Source organism: Pristis pectinata, chromosome 2 (genome assembly GCF_009764475.1).
Source record: "Pristis pectinata isolate sPriPec2 chromosome 2, sPriPec2.1.pri, whole genome shotgun sequence".
Classification (NCBI taxonomy): Eukaryota; Metazoa; Chordata; class Chondrichthyes; order Rhinopristiformes; family Pristidae; genus Pristis; species Pristis pectinata.
The window spans coordinates 40,342,119-40,360,871 of record NC_067406.1 but is presented as its reverse complement, the minus strand read 5'-3'; the positions used below and the strand labels follow the sequence as shown (position 1 = coordinate 40,360,871).

Sequence of the window (18,753 nt, the reverse complement as noted above, 5' to 3'; positions counted from 1 at the left end):
CGTTTCACCGGGCAGTGGTCTCAACTTTCCTTCTGCAGCATTTGCCTTTGCTTCTTGCAGGTCTTTCTCCAGTGTTCTGATCTGGTTCAAGGCAGAATCTATTTCCAAGGGGCCACAGGCATCTTGTGCCTACATGGGGAAAAAAAACACTGCTTTCATTGATGGAAAAAGAAGTATTTCACTGTAGTAATTTATCAAGCCAATACAGATATTGCAAATACTGTCAAAAAAGTTAATGGTCTTAGATTTATAAAACCATCACATTTGTCCTTTTGATTTCATAAAAACAGTTTGCTGATTTAAATATTTTGAAACTGGACAATCCTCTAAACCATTCTTTGTCATTTATTTTCTGGGAGGTAATTTGATAACTGAGGGAAATTTGGATTACTCTATTGAAATTACAGTCAAATGCCAGAAATGGAGGAGAAAATTTGAATGGAGAAGTTGCATGCTATTTTATTTTAAAGATAATGCAGTGTATTCTTTGCAAATTTAAATGTCCAAATACAAATATTGTGCGCACGTGCACACACACACATACATACAGGAGCATCAAATACCTATTTTGCTTTATCATGGACTTTTGACACCCAGTCCCAATACTTAACATGGAAACACAGTAAAAATTTCTTGAGTGCCCTCCTGTCGGCTATTATAGAGAGTTACCTCAAAAAAAGGTTATAAATATTTCACTCACCTTCTGTGCAGCTGCTCGCAGCTCTTGTAATGTGTTTGCTAGGTTCTTAGCACACTGGTTCAGCTGCATAGCTGAGGCCTGGTCTCCAATAGTAGGAACTGTAGATTTGGCAGCAGCAACCATCTTAGCACCAGGCTACAAAACAAATAAAAGCGAAAAGCAATATGGCTTTACTTGTCATTACACCGAAGGATTCTTGTTAAGTATTTTTTTAAAAAAGAAAAAACAAACAGCCACTATATTCTTCAATTGATATACATCATGTACCTCCTGGGCAGCTGCAGAATGCCAAATCTTTACAGAGTTTGGCTAACAGATACCCTGTACTTCCTACAGGGACTGATTTATAACAAACTGATGATGTTCTGAACAGGGAAATAAATTAGTGAATGGATAAATGAACACATGATATTGAATGTGGGAAAAATGTTTATCAATGCAAGTCACATAAATTCTATAAATAAATCAAAATCTATGTAGAAATTCATAAAAGTACTCAATTTAACTGCCAATAATTAATCTGGAAAAATGTGTGGTATCTCAGAAACTTGACAATTTAAAAAAAAAATTCTTTATTACTCAGTGCTAAAACCTATTAAGATTTTGCACTGACATCAACTCTTCTGCATATCTTCATTTCCCCCTCTTGTTTGGAAGAAGTCCAAACATTTCCTGAGCATGGATGATCAGCTGGCAGATTTGGGATCACATCAGAGTACAAGTTACTAAATGAAACAGAAAACACTGGCCTGAGATTGGGGAAAGGAAGGAAACAACAGGAAGAGATCTCCTTGCAGGCCATGTTTAGTTCCAGGGTGGTGATGGATTATGGACTAGGCAACTTAACAAGATAGTTAAGAAAAGTATTATATTTGTTAAATAAAAAGGCTATTTACAGGCTTTAATGTAAGATAACACAAGGTGATACACAGGAACATGAAATGACAAACATTAACATCAAGCCAATGGAACAATCACTTTAAGGTAGATCCCAAGATGATTGGAAGACTGGGTTCAGCACACAGACAGCAAGATGGAGCACAAGGGCTATATGAGAGGAAGCAAGAGAGAGAAAAGGAGGGCATGGGATGCATGTAGGAAGACCACCTCAGTGCTTGGGGCCAAATTAGGAGAAAGTGCAGCCAAGCGACAGGAGCTGTACATGTACTCCAAGACAGTATAATGTTAAATTCCTGGAGAAAGTCAAGGATAGAAGGATTTACTGAGAAGGTGTGCACTATGAGAACTTTAAAACTTAAAAAAGGTGTGGATTGCTTCATTATAGGTTAACAAATTTAGATTTGCAAACACGGGTCAATATATAATGAAGACTGGTGCAGGATAGTCGAGTTTTGAATAAGATCAAATTTATGAATGGTGGTAGACACAAGGCTGGCCAGGAGAACATTAGCATTGTCCTTTCAGCTGGTAATAAAAACATGGGTTGAGGGCTTTAGTAGCCAAGATATAGGGGCACAAACAATACTACAGATATAGAGCAAGTGGTGGAGAGAATATGGAGACAGAAATTCAGCTTGGTTAAAAAGGAACTTAAGGTTATCAGCTTGTATGCCACTTGAAACACATGTTTAATAGTCTGTAAATGAACTATTTTGTTACTATCACATTGTAGGATACAGTTACCTGAAAATTATACGAGACGAAATTCTCTCCGACTTTCATTTACATCAACACAGTAAAATTGTGCCTTATAGAGGTGTTTGGAAAAGAAATGAACTCAAAGTGCAGTTGGCTGTCAATCAGTAGCAGCAGAGTACAAAAGACTTGCTTTGCTCAGGACTAACAACAGCTAACAGTCCTGACTCTGACTAAGTCCCTGCCATCTTGATTATTTGCTCATCTGCACTTCTGTTCTTTCCACAAGACTCAAGTGTTTGCAAAAAGCTGCATAGCAGCTAGCCAAGATTTGGCCCAGACCAAGGCAGTAAGAATGTTTTTTCTTCTGTAACGTGGATAATATTAAACTCAACATGGTATAGTTAGAAAAAAATGTGTAAAGATTCAAAATCACGTTTTCACTTTATAAAACCTATTCAAACAGTGAACGTGTCTTAGACAAACAGAACATGGACAACTCTATTTACAGACATTCTGTTACCTGGAGAAAGTTTTGACTTGCACTAATGAGAGCCAGCTGTGCACTTGGACTGTCTGGCTGTGATTGACTACCACGCACACCTTGGACCAGCATTGGTATCTGTTCGGCAACAGACTGTGAATACAAAATCATATTTAAAATAAGCATTGAGCAATCCTAAATCTTGCATTTCAAAAACAACCAGTTGGACAAGGAAAGTCATTCAACCCACCTGAACAGAACGCCTTTAACAGGGAAAAATAGCCTTAGCCATTTCACAGAAATGTAATCAAATGAAAAATCAAACTGAGCCAGAAAAGAACACTCGAGGATGGAAAACAAAAGATTTAGGTAATGCATTCTGGAATAGAGGATCAATAATAAGACTAAGTAGTAATGGAGGCAGAGTTCTTAGAGGGCTGTAAAGCTGAATAAAGTTAATGAACCATATTTGGGGATTGCGCAATGGTGGAACTAGTTGTCTCCAGCAATCTGAGTTCAATCCTAACCTCCGGTGCTATCTGTGTGGAGTTTATGCATTCTCCCTATGGCCGCATGGATATTCTCTGTAAGTGTCAGTTACCTCCCACATCCCAAATACATGCCGGTTGGTATGTTAACAGTTCACAGTAAATTGCCAGTAGTATGCAGTTGAGTACAGTGGTAGTGGTAGGATTGATGGGAATGTGGGGAAAACGGGGTAACAGACGAGTGAAAGATAATGAAGAAACAAGAAATGTAGTAGACAGACAGTGTTGATCACCTTCAGAAGGAAGTGAACCCAGTTTTCAGATTCTGCCACTAAGGGGCAGCACGTTTGGAGGAAGATGAGGAATACAGGAGAAATCCTTGGGCAACACCAGTGTTGACACCCAGAGGAAGAAAGAGAAGTCATTGCAGAAGAGGCTCCGGCAATTGGTTAAGTCACAGCTGAAACCACCTCAGGCTACCTTGTTGTGCAGGACAACAGAGAAAGGCGCTGAGAAAACTGGTGCTGTCAACATACAAAGGCTGCAGTTTAGAGCACAGTTACCCAATCTGAACCTGACAAGACCCAACTATATTGTTGGCAGGCACAGTAGTGTAGCAGTTAGCGTAACACTATTACAGTGCCAGTGACCCAGGTTCAATTCCGGCCACTGTCTGTAAGGAGTTTGTACACTGTCCTCATGTCTGCGTGGGTTTCCTCCGGGTGCTCCAGTTTCCTCCCACATTTCAAAAAGACGTACGGGTTAGGAAGTTGTGGTAATGCTATAGTAGCACTGGAAGTGTGGCGACATTTGCGGCTGCCTCCAGAATACTCTACGCAAAGGATGCATTTCACTGTGTGTTTCGATGTACATGTGACTAATAAAGATATCTTAAATGCAATGGGTTCAGGCCCAGTATCAAAAAATTTACAAGTCGTTGAGCTTGAGATCAAATTGGCAATGTTTGGATCGGGGTTTAACTTTACACATGATCAGATCTCTACTGCAGATATGCCAACAAGGGCGAGTGGCTGTGTATAATGGTCATAGTCAAACAACATGGTCTTCTGATACTTTGATTTGGACAGATTTGGTTTTGTGATGGGGGCAGAAATCCAACTAATCTGTGCTGGGACCCTTGTTGTTAGTGCCATATATTAACAACTTGAATGTAAATGTAGTGCAGATGGGCAAAAAGTTTGGTATGAATATGATAGGTCAAAGGGCCCATTTTTGTGCTGTATGACTCTAAGCCTCAAATGAGATTGAAACATGCTGTTGTGGGGAAGATAGGCACAAATTTGAAAGACGACATATTCCAAGGAATCTTTCTTACTTTCATATCACCAAACAGTATCCAAAAAGTGTGCTACAATTACAATGAACACAAACCTACATAATTTACCAGCAAAACATTAAATCTCCAAATTAATTTTGTCACGAATAGCTTCATTAATGCTAATTTAACTAAACAATTGCCATCAAATAGCTCTTCAAAGCATGATCTTAAAAAAGACCCTCGAGCATCAACAGGAGCTTGAGAATGAAGTCAAGTATCATCCTTCATTGTATGACATAACCAAAATGTTTCTACTGATGATAGTAATACTGAATCTCACCTTGCAGCTTTGAACCATTTGCTGTTGGGTGGCAGGGTTCTTGTTGGATGAAGCAGCATTCTGAGCAGCTGCAATTGTCTGTGTAGCAGCAGCTGCAGCCTGTTTTGCTGCATTCTGGAAAAAGAAAAGTCACACTGTAAATAAGATCACAATTTATTAGCTATTACATTCTTCTCCACACCAGCTCATTGTGAATGAACCAGAGTGGTTAGGTATCCGTACTCAATTCCAGAATGAAAAGAAAGACCAGATAGTTCGAGAGGTGGTGGATGGTGCAGATTTCAAAATACACACCTGAGTCTCACACAACAAATGCATTTAGGTTTTGTCTGGCAACACTGTCTTTATTACTAAACCCTTTTTGCCCAGAGCTGATGACTGTAGGCCATCACAGATGACTGACTTTCTAGATCTTCCATTCCACATGGGTCATAGCAGGCAAGAATGAGTTTTGTAAACCTTAGAGTACAGTTAGTGAGCCAGTTGAATATTTTATGTAAACACTCTTCTCACAGCATCATGCCCACTTTTTACTCAAGCTGACATTTCATTTCTAGATTCCTTAAAGTTCAAATTTGTAAGTGGCCCTTTTGGAATTTGAACTAGAACTCAGACTGCTAGGCTAGGCATCAAAATTTGAATCGTTATTAAACGATGAATAATTACAAGGACCATAATTTTAAATTCAAATACTTAGAGTTCACAAGAATGAGACATGATTGGATTGAAACATACAGAATTCTTAGGGTATGTGACGATTGAGGGGGAGTGGGGGATAAAAACAAAAGAGGCTGGATGGGAAGCGACAAGTGACACAGTTTAGGATCCCCTAGCTGGGGTATATGGAAACTGGGTCAGTATCTCAAATAAGGGTTCAGCCATTCAGTACAGAGATCAGAAGACAGTTTTTCCCCACTAGTAGTTAATCACTGGAATTTTCTACCCAAGAGCGGTCTGGTGGCTCAGTTGCTCAATATGTTGAAGATAGGGATCAATAGATTTTTAGAATTTAAGGGGCAGAGGGCTACACCAGGAAAGTCGTGCAGAGGTAAAATATCAATCATGACCTTAATGAATGGTGGAAAAGGAGTGAGAGACTGAATGGCTACTCCTGTTCTATCCCTTGCATTCTTACGCTCACTAATGCTGAACTTGAAGCCAATGCAGGCCAGAAAGGACAGATATTGGATTAAGAGGTTTATTAATAAGCTAAAACATAGGCAGAGTTTTGAATATTGGAAGATATGGTTGAATGGATTGGCATTGAAGTAATCGACTCGGGAAAGCATGTGTGTGCTGGTTATTTTTCTTAGCCTACACCTATTTTTTTTTCCCTCCAGAGCTCGTTTCCATACATTACAATATCACCTTCACCTCATTTTGCACTGAAGCACTGAGACTAATAGAATATTCCTACCCAGGATGGATGGTGAGATACTGCAGCACAAACCAAACCTAAGGCCTTCCTGATTAGAGTACTCATAATCAAATTTTGCATTCAACAACTAAGCCACCTTAACCCAAGCTTTGAGCCAATCAAGGTCAAAATTAAATATACATCTTGTTGCTGAACTCTGAATTCAATTAATCCCAAAACTCTTTGTATTCTATACCCACCTCTAGTTTATTCACCAATTTCTTCTTTATGGCATTCTGTGCTGCGACATTGGTTGCCATACGCAAACCTTCAGCAGCTTCTCTCAATCTCTGTTGCTGCTCTTCACTGTCAGGATTAGCTGCTGCACCCTAAAAACAATTGAATTTAATTAGGATTTATGTCAACACAAAATCACATCTTGATATTTTGTCAATGGATGCAATAACTAAGTAACAACAACAGTAAAAACAAAGATCACCACCTCAATTATAAAGAAAACTCCAGAAATATGCAGCAAGGCAATCAGCACGAATGAGGAGCTATTAATTCTTTCCCACTGAAATTAATCATCTTATTCCTTTAAAGCTAATGGACAATGTGAATTTTCAGCGCAAAGTCACAATTGCAATTCTGTTCATTTCCAAACATGTTCACTTTTCAAATTAGAGCTAAAACAAGGAGAAGTTCATATTGCAATTTTTCTTGGAACAAACTGGATAAGGAAAATTAAGTTTTTTTCAAATGTGCATTCTTACTGAAATCAAAAACTACTGCAAACATGCACAAAAATTAGTGCGCCAATATAAACTAAATTTCTAAGACAAAACTGCACATGTACAGAATGCACTTTGAACTAAAAGCTGAATGCTAATTATTTAGGGGATTCACTACCCATTCATTGTGATTTTCATCTGTTGTGACAAGAAAAGCACTCTTCTATTGCATAACATCTAGTTCAAAACCCTATAACATTTTTGCATTCGACAGCTCTCATGAAAGTTAATTTCTTTCCTCATTTTGTGTCTCAAAAGAGCTTCGTTGACTTTAAAATAATTTAGGATGTTCTGGAAGAAACACGAAAGGCAAGTCTAATTATAAATGCAAGTCCCTCTTTTTCAAGCAAGTCCTGCCTTTTAGAATCCAGGATGAATTTTCAGCTACCAATATCATCACAATTTGCCAAGTTCAAACAGAAAACCTTTTCCCCTGGATTTTTATCTTTCTAAACATTCATTAAAACATTCTCCCTCCTCCTCAGAAGGCTATTAAAAAATGGTAAATATACATAGTTCACTCCAGTGAGAGATTGAACTTTTTCTCCAAGTTTAGAAATAATTAACACTAAACTTCAGTTAAGTGGGTTTTCCATATTCTCCTGGACATGAACCTCAGATGACGTGCAGCTTTATCGGGAATAAAGCTCAGAGATTCTGGTTAACTAATGAAGGTGAAAAAAATTGACCAGAACAGAAAAAGCATGCATGCATCATAAACTCCAATAAACTTATCAACCATATACGAAGTTTTAATACCCACGAACATTTGAATTTTATAAGTTGGCTCTTTGCTTGGATGTTACCAAAATTATACCTGCTTTTCCGGGGTTACACTCTATTAATGGCAATATTGTATATACATACCCAATTTTAACCTTGTATATATGGTGGAGAAAATGTTAACATAATAAGCAATGCCATTACAAATTAAAATGTACAGTGTGGGCTGATGTCAAATTTAGTGAAGTTGGAAACAAGTAAGCATCCAAGGTATGCTTGTCTAGAGTTTTAACGCAAATAGTTCAAAAACCTCAGCATTACCTTTGCAGCTTCCACCATCCTGGCTGTGGCATCAGCCAATAGTTTGGCTGCAGAGAGCAGTTTTCTAGAGTTCTCGAGATCTGATTCACCTTCAGCATCAGCTTTAATGGCATTGACCAAGTCTGAAGTAGCTTGAGCCAGAATTCTAGCTTGTCTCACCATCTCACCTATTTTGGGAGAGAGATTGCATTTAACATTTAATCAATATTCCAAACAAAAGTTCAGCTATATTCATCTTTGTGGATCAGCCTTGGTTTTGATAGTATGCTTGTTTCAGACTGACGGCCATGAGTTAAAGGTGTATATGCTAAACTGTCTCAAGTGGATGCAAAATAAATATTTTAAAACAATAAATTGACTGAAAAATAACCTGGAACGCTGAGCAAATTTAAAAGATGCTAAAAGTCCAGATTATTCATTTAATACTGCAAGCTATTTAGCAAAGTGAGTGAAAATAAATGACAAATTGATAATTAACCATATGATTAGTTCAATACTTAGGAATGAGTTGAATCAGGCAGTTATTCATCCTTGATGTGCACAATTGTAGATGATTTTAGCTGTGGCAGTGTGTCACAGTTTGTTGGTTAGGCAGAGAGGAAAAAGGTCACCCAGTTATCCTTGTCCTGGTCACCAAAGAGACACCCAGGAAGAAAAAGCACATGGTTTATTGTTCAAAGCATCTGTTAATGATCAATGATAAAACTAATTTAGTAAGAATGGTAAGTGAGAAAGTTAAGCATGTTTCAGTCAGTGGAATTGAATCTCAGCTATAAAACAAAACCTCCAACGGAAGTGCAAAATTAGCAAGAGGAGATTTAACTTTCTCGTCCAGAATTATTTTTGTTTGATGTAATATCTGGGCACCTGCATGATGTAGTATTAGAAAGTTTTAAAAATTATTCCCTTTTTAAATTTAAAGCAACCATGCTTCATTATAGAAACTCAAATTTCTTCATTCAGTATTCATTCTACATTAGCATACATTGTACATGAGTCAGGAAGATAACATTTCCTTACCAGCATCCCCCATGGAGCTGAAAATGTTTTCCGTCACTGTTAGAATGGTGTCTGTTGCTTGATCATAACGTCCCGATGGATGCCCTCCAGAGGCATACAACTTAATATGCTGCAATAGATCGTTGAGGGCTTGTGTCACAGCAGTGGCTGCCACACCAACTTGCTTCAGCAGCTGCTCATCATTTGTTGCAGTGTGCGAGGCTTCCACACATCCCTCTACTGATTTTGCCACAAGTTTTCCAGCTTCAATCAGCTGTTCCTGACAGACTGGGGAGCTGATAGTAGGAGCTACTACCTACAGTGAAGCAATGCAGAATATTAAATTATTACAGGCTTTGGCAAAAAGGGAATTTGATTCAATGCAAAACAGAAGTACTTTTGAACTGGAATAAGATGAGCGATCTTTTGTGTAGGTCCAGATTTTGCTGACAGTTTCACCCAGAGCTGCAGGCATTTACCTTTGTAAGTGCTTGCAGGTTTCAGGGTGCCTGCAAAAACGTACAACTTCCAATTTTGCTGACTGAGCACCTTTACCAATTTCCCAATGGCACTTCATCATAAGACTCCCCATGGAGTCCAGTAATTTAATCATTTAAAAAATGATTGCATGGCTATAAAGGCATAAGAATATTTTTCAGTGTGTTTGCTTTAATGTTTTTGTTTTTAAATTTAAGTATCACTAGATGATTTTGTTTTTCTTAAAGCTTATTTCAATAATGATTAAATATTTCTGATTGTAGGGTCATTGCAAAGCACTCAAAAGACTGTAACAGACAGCAAAGCTGTCTTTGCTCTCTACTAAATATTTGCTATACGACTTTCATGGCTGGTGCTTGTTATGGCCGAAACAATTCCCCTATTTGAAGCCTATGTGCTACACAAGACCTTGGCAACTGGTTTCAGGATGGCCTCAACCGTCATGGTCAACCATACTGATTCAGACCAGATTAATTCAGAGCAATGGGGAATGAGCAGTACATGCAGGCTGCAGGGCAAAATCTGGCCCCCGATTCTACTTCCCTGATAAAAGTCTAGCCAGGAGCAATAGTACAGGTCCACTAGAAATATTCATTACGTCTTTCTGCTGTAACTTAATCATCTAACTTCTACAATAAACCAAGATGAAAAGAATTTCACTTCCTCCAATAAAACAATACCACAAACATATATAAATTAATCAAATATTTGTTCCACTTACCTTGGTGCAAGCTACAAGCTGCGAGGTGGAAAGTGCACACTGTGTTGCAGCTGCAATGACACGGTTCTGTAATACTGAATCCTCTGTTTTCTGAGCCACATTCTTAGCCTTCAGGACCAAAGCTGCTGCTGCATTTGCTACAGCTTTAGCCAGTTGCATGAGCATGTCCTAAAAATAGTTAGAAATAAAAAGTAATGGCATGTTATAAAGCTTGCTATTTTTGAGGTAATTCCATTTGGTAGAAAATCTGCTTTGGGATATAACTACGCCCTCCTGTTCTACTATTTAAAAGTAATTGTTCATTTTTTTATAGTGCAATACATCTGCAATCATCTAAAAATCTAAAATTATATATAGATAATTAGTAGTGATAGCAAAAGCTAAGTGGATCAGATATTGAAAAGCACTGTCTAGTTCTCATGGCACTAATTAATCAAGTTTGTTCTACTTCAACTCATCACTAATGAATTATCATCAGAATTACTTAACAATAATTGCACTAAGAGCACAGAACATTATGTAATAATTGTAGCTCTAGCCAAAAAATTTAAAGTCAAAACCCAATTATAATTCCATGATGACCAGAACTGCTTTTTCAGAAAATAGTTCAGTGGAATTTAAAATGAATTAAAGTATACATTTATTTGATACAAATTAACACCAACAATCACTTTGCACTTATCCCAACATACACTTTTCCGTGGAGTGTTGCTGCTAGCTAGTAAACTGAGCTGGTTCATTTAGTGTAAATGAGATGGATTCATTAGGTATGTGGCTGCCAGGCCAGGTTTAGGAATTGAACAGTTTGGTTATTCCCTCCCTCCCCATTCTGACTGAAATACCGAACACTGTGGTCTGGCACCCTGAAGCTAATTTACACAATGGTATATTAAAGAAAGTCACACTGTTTTAGTAACAAATACTTGCCCAATTTGTTAACATGTACATTGTTCTCCGAGTGCAAATTAGCCAAATTCAGACGACTGATCTCTCAAACTTGCTGGTTGATTTACGCCACTTGCTATTTGCTTTACACAAACAGCATCACCTCTCTTTTCCTCCTTATACCCAATTTAAAATCATACAGCACAGAAATTTTCGGCCCACCTCGTCCATTCTGACAATAATGCCCGAACACGCTAATCCCATCTGCCTGCTTTAGGTCCATAACCCTCTACAACTTTCCTATCTAAGTATCTGTTCAAACACATTTTAAATATTGTAATTGTATCTGCCTCTACCACCTCCTCTGGCGGCTCATTCCAGATAACCACCACCCTGTGTGAAAATTTACCCTTCAAATTTCCTTTAAGTTCCTCCCCTCTCACCTTAAACCTGTGCTCTCTATTTCTAGACTTCCCTGCCCTGGGGAAAAGATTTGACTCTCTATTCTATCTATGCCTCTCATAATTTTATAAACTTCTGTAAGGTCACCTTATGTTCCAGGGAGAATAAACTCAGCCTATCCAGTCCTCCTTGTAACTACAGCCCTCCATTCCAGGTAACATCCTGGTGAATTTCTTCTGCACCAATCACTATTGCTACCACATCCTTCCTGTAGTGTGGCAACCAGAACTGTCCACAGTACTGTAAGTGCAGTCCAACTGGTGTTTTGCACAGATGCAACATGACGTCCCAACTCTCATACATAATGCTTCAACCTATGAAGGCAAGCATATCAAATGCCTTTTTCACTACCTATCCATCTGTGTCACCACTTTCAAGGAGCTATGGACTTGCACCCCAAGGTCTCTCTGCACACACCTGTGTGTGAAGGAGTTGCCCCTCAGAGCCCTTATAAATCTTTCACCACTCACCTTAAACCTTTGCTCTCTAGTTTTTAGTTTCCCATCCTTGGGGAAAAAGACTATGTGCATTCACCCTATCTATTGCACTGGTTGAATGAAATTGTACTGTATCGTCCCACCAGAATTTGACTTCCGAAGTGCATTACCTCACACTTGTCTGGATTAAATTGTATCTACCACTCTGCTCAATTTTCCAGCTGTATCCTTAGACAGCCTTAGTCATACAGTAATACAGCATGGAAATAAGCCCTTCAACCCAACTTGTCCATGCCAACCACTGTGCGTACCAAGTTAGTCCCATTTGGTCCATATCCCTCTCAACCCCTCCTATCCATATACTTATCCAAATGTTATTTTAATGTTTTTTTTATTGTACCTGTCCCAATCACTTTCTCTGGCAGCTGATTCCATATATACACTACCCTCTGCGTGAAGTAGTTGCCCCTCAGATCCCTTATAAATCTTTCACCTCTCGCCTTAAACCTTTGCTCTCTAGTTTTTAAGTTTCCCTTCCTTGGGAAAAAGACTACGTGCGTTCACCCTATCTATGCCCCTCATGACTTTATACACCTCTGTAAGGTCACCCCTCAATCTCCCAAAGCAAAATAAAGTCCTAGCCTGCCCAATAACTCAGGCCCTCAAGTCCTGGCAGCAAGCTCTTAAATCTTCTCTGCACTCTTTCCAGTTTAATGATGTCTTTCCTATAAAAGACGACCAAAACTGTACACAATACACCAAATGCAGTCTCATCAACATCTTGTACAACTGTAACATAACGTCCCAACTCCTATACTCAATGCCCTGACTGATGAAGGCCAGCATGCCAAATGCCTTCTTCACCACCCTGTCTACCTGTGATGCTGCTTTCAGCAAACTATGTACTTGAACCTTGTTCATTACGGCTCCACTGATGTTCGTATCATCTGCAAACTTACTCACCATACCACCTACATTCTCATATATAACACAAAGGTCCCAGCACTGTTCCCTCTGATACACCACTTGTTACAGACTTCCAGTCAGAAGAACACCCATCCACTATTACCCACCGCCTCCCATCACCAAGTCAATTTTGGATCCATTTTGCCAACAATCAGATCAGTTTGTGCCTTAACCCTCTGGACCAGCCTACCATATGGGGGCTTCTCAAAAACCTTACTAAAGTCCATGTAAATCACATTTACTGCTGCACCTACATCAATTTTCTTGGTTACCTATAATCTGTGAGCCATTTTAATTCACTCATTATCAGACACTCCTCCATTACCCTATACATTTTACTGACTAAGCAGACGTTGGTTCCATCATTCACTGACATCTCGTGTCTTTGCCACTGCCAGCAAATTACACTGCAAAAATTATTTTTCAGTCCAACTCTGCAAGGAATATTCTCCACATTTGCTCTTGAGATGCCGCACTTCAGCAGGTTTCAGACTATAGTGATAATGACACAAATTTCTATCTTCAGTATAATGTGAATGGCTCCAATCTTAATTCTGATGTATCACAATTGCACAGGTTGAATGAATTTGTACTTGCCCGATATATTGGATTCTCCCTATATTAATCAGATAACCATTACTGATCCTTATTTTGCCAGAGTTACACAAGTCAGTTTTAATAACTGTAGGATGGAATAATTGCAAAGTAATTTCATTAAAATTTAATCTTGAGAGAAAAAGGCATTCTAATTTTCAAATTAATCAGTTAATACATTCTCAGAGATTTAGTATCATTTACAATTTTGATTGGATATTTGGATTTGAAGAAAAACTGCAATAAATTGGATAATTCAAATGAAGTGTCTGAATAAACTGCATTTACCATTCTGAGTGGAATGGGTGATAAACTCCTTGTGCATTTTTGTGAACCTATGGGAAACTACAAAGGATTTACAAAATTCCAACAGAACTTTATCGCATTAACATTCTAAACTACAAATGCTTAATAAGCATGGTTAAAAACAGATCAGCACGTACCTGGAACCGTGGATCTGCGTCACTTTCTCCAATCTGCTGGAGAAGTTCACCACTTGTTTGCCCGACAGTACCAGCAGCAGTTAGCAGGACCTGTCGAGGCTTAAATACAAAATATCAACATCACATCTCCTCTTCTGATAAAAACAGAACCTCAATAACATTGAACCTGCTTAGACTAACCAAAAGATCTGAAAATAGTGGAGATTATAAAACCTTACCTTTTACCATGTCAATTGTACACGTCCTTAGCACTTTACAATGATGGATGACTTAAATAAGCTCCTTTTTAAATAATTTATTAGGTAAATTTGATCAGGAGACTAAATAATTAATCAACTTCTGTTTTGCAGCATTTCTACAGAAAGCAACAGTAGACTGATTGGAAATTTGGATGAGTAATTCTAAGTTTTGCCAATAAAGTGTCTGTAATGTTTGACTCACTGCCTCAGTCAGGAGAAAGCTAAAACTTAGATGTCCTTGTAGTTGTGTTCCATACTAATGTTTTTCAAATTTTAGAAGATAAATATAATCCTGCAAATTCTGTTTCATTTTACAGCTTTCAAGGTGACCAGTTACATTAGTTCTTGACATTCTTAGTTAAGGGGAATGACATAATTGTCAATGCTTGGAATAAATTAATAAATGTTTACCTCAGCAGTAGCTGGCTGAGCAGTCTTCAACAAGTCTGAGACAGCACAAGTCAGGTTCTTAGCAGCTTTCAATAGCTCCTGCCCATTTGCACCCTCATCCTCCATTAGAGCTGCCAACAGTTTGACACCTTTCGACATCTCCGTTAAGTTTGAAGAGATGGTTGTTACTGCACATCCAACTGCTGTGTAGTCTGTGTCAAGGGGATCACCTGGAACATGAAATCAATTTTAAATATAACAATGTCATAACTCAGACTGAAACAGCATAATAAGGTATATTCTTATTGTGGTGCTGAATTCATTTTTTTTTGAAAAGAGCAGGTCGTGTATCACAATACATTCTCCTAAATAATGAGGAAACAATTCTTATTTTGAAGGCCAGAAGCAGTTGAAACCCCCTTGTGAAATCCAGAGTAAGAAACCATAATTGAAGCAATCAACAAACAAGGGGAGGACAATAAGTCAAAACAATCTAGTCTAATGAAATGGACACAAGAGACTACAGATGCTGGAATCTCTAGCAGAATAATAAACTGCTGGAGGAACTCAGCAGGTCAGGTAGCATCCATGGAGGGAAATGGACAGTTGACGTTTTGGGTTGAGATGTGGGTCCAAATGAAGGGTCTTGACCCAAAACATCGACCATCCATTTCCCAGCACAGATGCTATCTGATCCGCTGAGTTCTTCCAGCAGTTTGTTTTTTGACCTGGTCTTATGAAGGATCATTTATATTTAAAAAAAGGTTGACTATTTCTCACCTAATGTTCTGTCATTCAGTTACACCACAGCTGATCTGGACTTCAATACCAGATCCTGTTAGACCCTTACAAAAACCTATCCATCTGAATCTTCTGGAAGGTGCTCATTTACCAAATTCTTGGACTTAACTCTTCTGCAGTCTTTCCTCCTCCTTGATCATCCTTCTGATATCACCATCTTCACTTCTCCTTGCCCCCATCATATCCCACTGATGTGTTTTTCCTCACACGCTCTGATCCCCGTGGCTTTATATACGACAATAATAATTACTTTGTTAAAAATCTTAAATGATTAACTATCCTGCTCTTCAACATGAATTTGGTACGGAAAAAGCCACTGGGATCAGGAGATACAAGCAGACTTGTATAGTTCCAGTTTTCTGCTGGATACACTTGTATGTTTAGTCTGTTCCCTACACGTACACAGATATGATGTTTTATGATAAGCCCCAAGAATGCACCACAGAGTCTTTTGAGGACTTGAATATTAACTCAACATATCAATATAAACCAAGAGAAAAAAAAGAACACAAACAACATTAGCCAAAGTGAGATCATTCCAACTGGGGCTGGAGGCAATCAGAAGGGGTTGGGGGCACAGTTGTGGAGAATAAGAGGGGGTTCAACTCAACCAGCTGTAGCGCGTTCTGCCAGACACCTTTTGCAATCTGTGCAAGAGCATGGTTGCTCATTTAACACTTAATAAAATGTCAGGGGTTTAACTTTGGTTTTTAAATCCACTTTCGGGGCACAGACACTGGCAATCATCTGTATTTTAAAAATACATTCTTAGTATCCTACAATTATTTAATTACTCAGTTTTCAAACAATTTCATCCCATTAATAAAAGGATCAAGACTCTATGATCAAATGTTTATTGTGTTAAAATGGTTAATTACAAAATCTACCAGATTTCACATATTCTGGATCAAAACTAGTCTTTGGACGTACCTGCAGTGAGGTTGACCACTGATGCTGTGCCTGCAGTAATTGCATCAACCTGTGAATGGATCTCGTGTTTGGATTCATCCATTTTATTTTTTCTCCAAGCTTTTGAGGCCTAGAATACAAAACCAATAAAACAACGATAAATTAAAATCCCCCTGAATGTTGGTCTCGATTTGGGAATTACACCTGGAATAGAATTAGTGCAGTATAACGCTTGATCTTACAAGCAACCTTTTAGTGGGAAACTCTGCAACCCACACATGGAAAGGTGCGGAGCCTTCTGGAGCAAAACAAACAATATTCCCCCACCCGCACACAAATCACATTGAGATATTTTTAACGAATAATGCAACATGTGGTCATATTTCAATTGGTTGATAAAAGATGCATCCATTGCACTTCAAGAGTTCTAAAGCATTCTATTCAGAATACAGATAAAACAAATTTCTACTGTAGCATTGTATGCAAGTTTTAATTCTGACTAATTGCTTTATCTATCCATTATCATGTAGGCATCTAGCCTAAGTGTTCACTGTGCGTCAATTAATTCAGTCAATTTTCTGATCACAATTAGACAATATTAATAATTCTACTTAAACATACTTCATGAGCTGTTTTATGTTACATAACATTGTTAATTAACCATATCCTTATGAAAAGGATGTGGAAGCTTTAGAGAGGGTGCAGAAGAGATTTACCAGGATGTTGCCTGGATTGGAGAGCATGTCTTATGAGCATAGGTTGAGTGAATTAGGACTTTTCTCTTTGGAGAGAAGGTGACTTGATAGAGGTGTACAAGGTGATAAGAGGCATAGATCCAGAGGATAGTCAGAGACTTTTTCCCAGGGCGAAAGTGGCTAACACGAGGGGGCATAATTTTAAGGTGATTGAAGGAAGGTACAACAGGGATGTCAGTGGCAAGTTTTTTTTTGTTTTTTTTTACACACACTCCCAGCAGAGGTGGTGGGCGCAGATGCATTAGGGACATTGAAGAGACTGTTAGATAGCCACGTGAATGATAGAGAAATGGAGGGCTACGTGGGAAGGAAGGGTTAGATAGATCTTAGAGGAGGATAAAATGTCGGCACAACATCATGGGCCAAAGGGCCTGTACTGTGCTGTAACGTTCTATGTTAAATCAGAACCAAAATTAGACGGCCAGGGCATTCCCTGTGTAGCCAACCGGATCCAAGAATCAATAACCGAAGCAGAGAAGCAGGCCATGGAGCCACTTATTTATATCAGATGCATAAAGCTTGATCTGTTGAAAGAATTATTTATACGTCCATTCAACTGCACTTTTCTAGTTTTTTGTTTTTATATATATACATATTTCAGTACTTGCTATTAATCGAATCAAACCACAATGTAGTTCTTTGGCTAGCTGCATTAATCATAATTGTCTTACAGCATCGTGTCCAAGGGGTGGCAAGGCATCCACATCATCCAGATTAGCTTGTGCTTGCTGCACAGCCTGCATGCTGGAATTAATAGTTCCCATGAGAGCTTGCTGTGCAGATGTCTGAAAGAAAGCAGCATTGTAAAAATTCATAGTATTAAATTATGAAGCAATCTGAATTCACTATAGAATCTGCAATAGTCAAATTCTTTCAGATTTTGTTTCATAGAAGAATACGATTGTCAAAAGTTTGTTGAATAAAGTTGAATAAAATAATGAGAAAAAGGGCAGTATTTCCTCAATAGTGATCAATTCTAAATGGTTTTTCTGTAGTTTTAAGAGTTGAATAAAATTAGTTGCATTTATGTGGCAGTTATAAATATCTTAAGTTGAAAACTTGAAATCTTCATTCAATAAGTATGGTATCATACCAGTGGAGGCATGTGTCCTCTGTGCATTTGTCCACTGGTCACTTGCTGTTGGGCTGCTGGCATTGTTCCAACCTGAAAGTTTTCTGGACCCCCAGCACCAGGACGCATAATTGCAGGTAACGCTACAGACCCATGCTCCACTTTCCCAGTCCTGTTGAACTGCTGCTGCATGATGGTAGACCTGTGAAAGTTAACAATGGCCATAAAATGTCAACAAAATATAATTTAACACACATCACAAAAGGTGGCATAGAGGAAATCAGATTATTCTAAATACTGCACATTTACTAGTGTGCAATAGCTATTTCTAAAGAACAAGGCAGTTCCAAATCTAAAACTTGCAAACAGAAAAGAATATAGGAATATGTAAACAATAGCACACCACACTCTCCATGTTTATACCAGTTATTTAGCAACCTGTCCAATTTCTTTTACAGAGTGGGTCCAGAGGAAGAGGATAGAGTTCTTCATTTCCACTG

At 38.4% G+C, this 18,753-nt stretch overlaps 1 protein-coding gene across 5 annotated transcripts in view; it reads right to left on the bottom strand.

Moving 5' to 3' along the window:
* The window catches only part of LOC127579698 (talin-1), a 180,622-nt gene that overhangs the window by 61,317 nt on the left and 100,552 nt on the right, over window positions 1-18,753 (bottom strand). For all 5 annotated transcript variants that reach the window (XM_052032615.1, XM_052032617.1, XM_052032619.1 and 2 more), the window contains exons 14-26: window positions 18,275-18,455; window positions 17,853-17,966; window positions 16,448-16,556; window positions 14,738-14,946; window positions 14,088-14,186; window positions 10,301-10,468; window positions 9,103-9,397; window positions 8,083-8,249; window positions 6,505-6,633; window positions 4,888-5,001; window positions 2,820-2,933; window positions 701-835; window positions 1-129 (exon numbers count right to left, since the gene is read on the bottom strand). In XM_052032615.1, coding sequence (XP_051888575.1) covers window positions 1-129; window positions 701-835; window positions 2,820-2,933; window positions 4,888-5,001; window positions 6,505-6,633; window positions 8,083-8,249; window positions 9,103-9,397; window positions 10,301-10,468; window positions 14,088-14,186; window positions 14,738-14,946; window positions 16,448-16,556; window positions 17,853-17,966; window positions 18,275-18,455 — 1,963 coding nt within the window. The remainder of the gene's footprint in view (window positions 130-700; window positions 836-2,819; window positions 2,934-4,887; window positions 5,002-6,504; window positions 6,634-8,082; window positions 8,250-9,102; window positions 9,398-10,300; window positions 10,469-14,087; window positions 14,187-14,737; window positions 14,947-16,447; window positions 16,557-17,852; window positions 17,967-18,274; window positions 18,456-18,753) is intronic.